General features: G+C 48.5%; 2 protein-coding genes across 2 annotated transcripts; one reads left to right on the top strand and one right to left on the bottom strand.

Moving 5' to 3' along the window:
* MRPS11 (mitochondrial ribosomal protein S11) lies at positions 1–3,775 on the bottom strand. Its single transcript, XM_065847805.2, has 6 exons — positions 3,686–3,775; positions 3,360–3,467; positions 3,050–3,139; positions 2,167–2,296; positions 797–862; positions 1–354 (listed from the first exon to the last, which is right to left on the bottom strand). Exons 1-6 carry the CDS (start codon positions 3,724–3,726, stop codon positions 247–249), a joined length of 543 nt encoding a protein of 180 aa, XP_065703877.1. The 5' UTR covers positions 3,727–3,775; the 3' UTR covers positions 1–246.
* Positions 3,774–6,865, top strand: MRPL46 (mitochondrial ribosomal protein L46). Its single transcript, XM_065847804.2, has 4 exons — positions 3,774–3,971; positions 4,892–5,081; positions 5,634–5,807; positions 6,423–6,865. The coding sequence occupies exons 1-4, from the start codon at positions 3,807–3,809 to the stop codon at positions 6,671–6,673; spliced, it is 780 nt and encodes a 259-aa protein (XP_065703876.1). The 5' UTR covers positions 3,774–3,806; the 3' UTR covers positions 6,674–6,865.
* The last annotated feature ends 292 nt before the right edge of the window (positions 6,866–7,157 follow it).

Here is a 7,157-nt window from a genome sequence, read left to right as displayed (position 1 = left end):
TGGCTGTCAAAAGACCAACATTTTAATCAGCAAATTTTGTACACAAGAGGCATCTCACTAAGGGAGTACATGTATTCCTGCTTCTACCCCCTGGGCTTTTAAGGCTCAGGATGGTGTTTCCTCTTCAGTCTTCCCTCAGGAAGCATTTCCAGGGAAGATGGATTCCAGAATCTGTCACAGGAGGAACATTCAACCCAGTCCTGGTTGCATGAACTGCTGTTGAATGCAGCGTCTTTCACTCTTCTCTCACATTCGCCTGGCTTTCCGTGGGCGGCAGCCGTTGTGTGGAACCGGGGTGTTGTCAGTGATGGAGATGACCTCTAGACCTCCCATAGTCAAACCCTTGATGGCAGCCTGGAAGAAGACAGCAGATGAGAGGCTGTTATCAACACATTGAACAGCAGAGAAGGGGAAAAGCTCAGAGGAAAATAGTTTGGTCCCTCGTCTAATCATCTATTTGTTCTAATGGTTCTACTTTGTAATTATCTTTAAAATAAGTAATCTATATCAGAAAACACAGTTTAAACCTGTCTGGTACAGACCTTTCAGAGTTCTCATTAATTTTCCTACTTTAGTTGAAAGTCCGAGATACAGCTTTTTTTCTGCCTCCAAACTGAAATTACTCTAAAATCCTAATTATTCTAAAATTTCATTACTAGGTACTTGAGTGATCAATTCTTTACATCACTTTCAGAAAAAACAAGTTAATAGGTATAGTCATGAGACCAACCTGAATTTAAAAAACCTGGATGATGCCTGAGAGAGAAAAATACTGAAAGAAATTTTGGACACCTACTCTGCGTCCTGGCCCCAGTCCTTTCACCATGACTCGTACATGTAATACACCCTTCCCACGTGCTTTCTGCAAAAAGAACAACTGGTTAGTGTACAGGTAGGTAGAAATGGATACAGAAGACAAATATGTGTATTATTGCACATAGACTGTAGGAGTAAAGGAGGCCTGGATACAGCCATGGCAGATTCAAGAGAGCTTCTGTGCTGTCAACTCTGTATACAGAGCAAGGATTACAATCAAACCATCTGTGACCTAAAGCCATGGGAGCAAATGACATATCCACAGTTATGTGACTGAACTGGCAAGGACTAACAAGGACTAACTCAAGGCTGTTTTCCCTTCTGTGACGCAGCGACTTCTCTCCTGTGATCAGTTGATTCCTTCTAGAGGGTAAATGAGAAAAGCAGGTGAGATTTGTATTTGCTGTGCAGGTGTCTGGGCCTTCTGTGCAAAAAATTCTAGGGGCTTGCAAATTGAAAATGAAAACCACCTGCTGTAAAGCAAAGTAGTGCTGCCATCAAGTGGATGGAGCTCCTCTGGGTCTCTCAGTGTTCTGGTGCAATTAATCTACTAACTTGAACGGTGATAGAATAAATCTGGCCAAGCACAGCTATGCAGCTATTGTGAGGCTCCAATGAGCATAAATTAATAGTGGAGATATTCCTATATTCCTCTGAGTCAACCACAATAAGCTGTTGGCCAGCAGAGGCACCAAAAACACCTCTGACATGAAAGGCTGGAGAGAGTTTTGCATAATTTAGGATGAGGATTTTCACTTTAACTTTGCCTCATTCTGCTGTAATGAGGCCCATGACACAGCCAGCCTCATCTTCTCCTGCCACCTGGACACCCACATGGGTTTTTAGGAACAATTACAGTAAACTGTATGCAGCTGCAAACTACAAGTGCAAGGACATCACCTTCTCTGACTGGAGCTGCTGGCAGCAGCTCAGCTCTCCTATGGAGGAGAGCAAATATAAAACATTCAGCCAGTAATTACAGTGGTTTCTCAATCCCCCACAGTGCAAAAATTGAACTGCTGCTGATTCAGGGGCTACATTTCCAAAAGTGGCTGAGAGATGTTCGCTTAGAAAAAAGAAGCTGTGCAAACTGGAGCTAGAAAAGACAGGCTACAAGTTACATTTCCCAGTCACAACCTGCACAGCTGAGTTCACCCTCTGGGCATTTCCAGCTGCTGTTTGGAACACACTTTGCCTGTGTGAAGATGCATGCCGTGTCAGAGGAAGGTAGGGAAACTGTCAGCAAACAGCAGATTATTGCTCGAGCACTGAGGTGCAGAGCTCTACAGTGCTGCCTATGAGCTGTGTACCCAGGCAGGGGGAAGGTGCGAATAACAAGCGTGGGCTCACCGCTGCTGCCGCCATGGCTGCGGTCTGTGCCGCAATGGCAGTTCCCTTCTTGGCATTCTGGAAGCCTTCTGTGCCACAGGACGTACGGGCTAAGGGCCGGTTGTCAAAGCTGACCACTTGGATGTGAGTGCTACAGAAAGAGGGGGCAAAAGAAAGAAGCAAGGTAGAACAGAGCTTTATTCTTGTTTCTTTTTGCTCAGTTTACTGGCATGGCTTACCATGGAACTCCCAATTTTCTTCTCCAAAACACTTCAACTCTGCACTCTCTTTTGAGGTATCCCCCTTACATGAACCAGCTGCAGAGACTTCGCAGCAGTGACCCTCTGGGTCACTCTAGAGAATCTGGGTGAGGTGGCAAAACCTTTCTGGGTAAGGTGTACTTTATCCACGTATTCCTCTGCCCTTCCAGACCCACCTCTTACTGTGAGCCTAACAGCTCTTTCAGTTATTAAAAAATAACCTGCATAAAACACTTCTAGAACTTGAAAGAGCTTTAAGAAACAGTAAAATATCACACTAGGGATCACTAATGAAACACAACACTCTCTCATGGAGAATATGATAATTATTTTAAAAGCTGTACAGCAGTAGTGCTAGAGCTCGGTTAACCTGCCATTAAAGCCTCCAACCTCTAATTATTAATATCAGACCCTAGTCAAAATGTGTAATAACAATCTTATTGCTATTAACAACGCTATAAGGGCAGTTATGCTTCCTGAACAGCACTCAAGTTTGAACTCAGTATTATTATCTTCCCAGTCATGAACACCACTCCTCTGGCTCTTTTTCTTTGATCTTTTTGATCAAAACACAGACTGGCCAGAGCCTGGGTATGAGCTTTCATTTTGCATGAGAGCAGGAACGGAGCAGCTCATTTGCTTACTTGTTGTACGTAGCTTTGATGTGAGCTATTGGGATCTCTTCATAGACCTTTCCGTCCCATCTCATGGAGTTCCTCTGCAGGATTAAAGGGCTGCGGAGCAAAAAAACAGCGATCAGGCAGTTGCTCTTTAAATTTTGCAGTGTTTTACTGCATTTTGGGAAAGAAAGACGGGATCGAGCCTCTGAAAGACACAAGCTGCGTTTGTGATTGAGTCAAGTCACTTGTTTTTGCTCCCTTGGCTGAAAAACCACCAAAGGCGATAAAACCTCGCAGCAAGAGGCACATGGCGGAGCTCCCCCGCCCGCCTCACCTCAGGTCGGTCGCGCTCCGATTCTCCGCCTCCTTCGCCGCCCCCGCCAAGTCCTGCAGGCTCCGGGGGCTGGTGCGGAGGCCCCGGCACAGGCCGGCGATTCGGGCCCTGCAGGGAAGAAACGGCGTCAGGACACCGGGGCCTACCCGGGGTGGGGGGGGATCGGGCCCGGCGGGAGCTCCCGTGGCGGCCCCCACGGCGGGGCTGGAAGCGGTCAACCCGGAGCGAGCGGGGTCCGGCCCGAACCCCCCGTCCCCCCCACCCGCCGGGGCCCGTCCCGAACCCCCCGTCCCCCCCACCCGCCGGGGCCCGTCCCCGCCGCTCACCCCCAGGCCGCTCCGAGCCGTTGCCAGGCGACCGCGCTCATGGCGGCTGCCGCTGCAAGGCACGACGGGAGCGAGGAGGACTCACGGCAGCGCGGTGCATTGTGGGCCGCGCCGGGACGTCATGGCGGCGGCCGTGCAGCGAGTGGTGGGACGGGGCCGGTGGGTTTGTACGGCTGCTGCGCCTCGGCCCTGGCGGCTGTTCGGGGCCATGTGCCTGCTGCGGCTGCCCCGCATCACACAGCCCCTGGAGAAGGAGGAGGAAGAGATGGCGGCCCTCATGGGGCAGGTAGAAGGGGGCTCTGTGGGGTTGCTGGTGGGAAAATAGCCGCCTCAGGCCTGGGGGGAGAGCGGCCCCGGGGTGACAGGCCGGGGGGAGTTGGTGGCTTGGGGTGGTGTCTCTCCCCGCCATGGAGCAGTGCTGGGTGCTGCGTGTATGGTTTGCTGCCTTGATAAGAGGAACAGAAGCCTTAAAAACACGACTAGGCCTAATGTAACAGGAATCTCGTGGAGAAACAACAGCTATGTAGACACCAGAGAAGTTGCGAAGCTTGGTTTGCAAACAGGATGTTCCACTAGATGAAGAAAGATCTATGTGACATTTGCCATGTAGTAGCACAAAATGACAACGTGCAAGCTCAAGAAATCAGGTGAAAGAGAGGACACTTGTAATCCAAGGGGGCACCAGGCTGCGAAACCAGCGGGGGCCACTAGAGACCTCGGATGAAGAGCCTTGAATACCAAAAAAGGACTTTATGACAAATGGTGTGATTGTGGAAATAGTCTACATTGAATGCATGAAATAAGTGGTAGAAACAAGTGAATATGCAATTGGTATGTGTAATAAATACTAAGAAGTGTGAGGCATGCACATATTTCATTAGAGGAAAAATCCTCGGAGCATCCAACACGCTGCAATAGAAGTGCCGGCTTTTTAACACTTTCAAAGCACTGTTAAGCAGTCTTTTTGCCAACTTTTTGGTATTGGCCTGCACCAGGTATTGAGGGTCTTAGTAGCATTCCCTTAGTCTTCCTCAGCACTGCAGTTGTCCCTGATAGAGGCTCGTGGTGCAGGTGGGGAAGTCCTGCTCAAGTTTGGGGGAAATTCTCATCATCTTCCATTCACTGAGGTAGAAATAATTTAATTCTGCTTGCCAAGTCCAACCTGTATTGCTGGTGCCTGACCAGTTCTCTGCATTGCCCTTTTAGATTGAGCTAGAGAAAAGCCAATATTCAGATCATGAAATCCGCAAGCTGGAGGAGGAGGAGCAGCTCAGGAAGAGGAAGGAAAGCCTGTATGATGATGAAACAACTGGCAAAACAGTTATCATGGCTCAAGACCTTGAGGATAAGTGGGAACAGAAGTTACTGCGATTCAAAGCTGCTCCACGGATAACAGGTAGGGGGTGAAGTTTGTGGTGGGCGGGAACACCCCTGTTTGTCTGCAGACACAGCTGAAGGCAGTTCAGTAGGGGGAGGCATTTGCTAAGTCTTTTTTTTGTTGTTTGTTTTAAAGAGGGTCTTTACTCTGTGGCAGCACTTTTAGCATACAATGAATTAACTGTCTGCCCAGAGAACGAGTGTTTCCATGCTGCAATGATGTGCATATTCAACCTTACCAGAGCAAAATGAGAAAAATAGATGTTGTTTCCAGACAAGAAGAATGTTTGGCTGCTTGGTTCCCAAGCTCTGCCTGGTGCTCTTGTTGATTTTTGTCAAGCTGGAGATCCAGGAAGCTTGCTATAAATTCTTCCTGGAAATGAAACAGTGGTTTCCAGTTGAATCTTGCATTGGCTTCCAGAGCAACTGAGAGCATTTCCGTTTTGTTCTGTGTATCCATGTTTGTGTGCTACTGCTGGAAGGATGTGAGATGGAGAGGGGTGATGAATCATGGGGATCAGACCAGTACTGCCTGGAAGCTTTGTTTCCATCATGTGCTGGTTTTTGGCAGATGCTGATAAAAACAACAATCGAACATCGTTGAACAGAAGGCTGGACAGTAACCTGATGCTCCTGGTCAAACAGAAAATTGGTAATCAGGAGTTGTGGCTCCTGCCTCAAGCAGAATGGCAGCCTGGAGAGACACTGCGAAGCACAGCCGAGAGAGCCATGGCTACGTTTTTGGGTGTGTAGTTTGCTGTTTGCCTGGGCCTCCCTCCTTTTTTGTCCCAGTGGTCTTTTTTGCAGAGAAATGGAGCACAGCAAGGTGGGCTCTCTGGCAAGAGCTATGACACTGGGTAATTTGTTCTGTGACTGTGCACTTTCACAGAGCAACTGCAGCACATGGGGGCCAATTGAGCTGGCAGGGGGTGAGTTGGGGTCTCTGGCTGCCAGCAGCTGTGGTGCCAGGTCTGGGGGTCTGATGTTGGAACATCACCAGACACCCCTTCAGACAGTCTCAGCTCGCTCCAGGTGTATGGCTTCTCCTTCCCGCTTATCACCCTGTAGCAGCTTTTGTGGCAGATGGGTGATGGCAAACCCGCACGTCATTGCTTTTCTATGTGAGTTGGTAAAACTCTCTCACTCCACTTGCTGGACTCGAGGACAAGTTGGTTTTATTTCATGAGAAAATGCTTATAATTGCCATTATTTCTGCTAAGAAGGAACAGTTGGTCTGAACCAGATAGAAGAAGTGACTTATGCTGTCCTTTCTGTTACTACAAGAGAGCAGTTGCTGTTGCTCTGTGTTCTTACATCTTGTTTTCTGTTTTCTTTCTCTTGCATTGCTGGGGTCTTGCAGGAGATCACGTTCAAGCCAAAATCCTGGGGAATGCACCGTCTGGGATTTACAAGTATAAATTCCCCAAGGCCATCAGGACTGAGGATAACTTGGGAGCCAAAGTATTCTTCTTCAAAGCCTTCCTCCAAAGCAGCGATTTGTCCCAGGCAGAGCTGAAAAAAGACTACCTGTGGGTCACAAAGGATGAGCTGGGAGATTACTTGAAGCCAGAATACCTGAAAAAAGTCAATGGATTCCTTCTGGACTTATAGGCGATAGGCTGTGCTCCAGCAGCTGGGGAAGATGTGGGACGTGACTCCAGGGAGGAGCAGAGCTGCTGCTTTGCGTGGTCTGTGTGTATGAGATGTTCACTTGGGCTCTGGAGGATAATTTGCCTTTGCCTTATTTTCCAGTTCTCTTCACCAGGCTTGTAATAAATATTAAAACTTATACTAGGAAGTGAAGCTCTCCTCAGGGAGTTCTTTGCTCTTGTTGAATCCTCCTCCACCTGTTCTGGAAATGCATGTTGTGATCTTTTCCTCTCCCAAGTGTGCAATTCCCTGGGGCTGTGGGCACTTGGAGCCTTGCTCTCCTCACCAGACTCCTGCTGTAGTCTAGAGCTCAACTGGTTTCTTCTAAGCAGTGGCTGATCCTTGTCTCTGGCACCTGCTCTATGATGAGAGCAGCACTGGAGAGTTATCTGTGTGTCTGTGGGAACAGAACCTTCTGGATACAAGGCTGGGAAAGGTGGGTTTC

The sequence above is a fragment of the Patagioenas fasciata genome, chromosome 12 (assembly GCF_037038585.1).
Source record: "Patagioenas fasciata isolate bPatFas1 chromosome 12, bPatFas1.hap1, whole genome shotgun sequence".
Lineage (NCBI taxonomy): Eukaryota > Metazoa > Chordata > Aves > Columbiformes > Columbidae > Patagioenas > Patagioenas fasciata.
This window is presented reverse-complemented; position numbering and strand designations above follow the sequence as displayed.

Coding starts and splice junctions, on each gene's coding strand:
- MRPS11 (XM_065847805.2), bottom strand. CDS start 3,726: ATGAGCGCGGTCGCCTGGCAACGGCTCGGAGCGGCCTGGGG. Junction 3,468..3,685: donor CGGCTCGGAGCGGCCTGGGG/GTGAGCGGCGGG, acceptor TCTTCCCTGCAG/GGCCCGAATCGCCGGCCTGT. Junction 355..796: donor GACTGGGGCCAGGACGCAGA/GTAGGTGTCCAA, acceptor GTCTTCTTCCAG/GCTGCCATCAAGGGTTTGAC.
- MRPL46 (XM_065847804.2), top strand. CDS start 3,807: ATGGCGGCGGCCGTGCAGCGAGTGGTGGGACGGGGCCGGTGGGTTTGT. Junction 3,972..4,891: donor TGGCGGCCCTCATGGGGCAG/GTAGAAGGGGGC, acceptor TTGCCCTTTTAG/ATTGAGCTAGAGAAAAGCCA. Junction 5,808..6,422: donor AGCCATGGCTACGTTTTTGG/GTGTGTAGTTTG, acceptor GGGGTCTTGCAG/GAGATCACGTTCAAGCCAAA.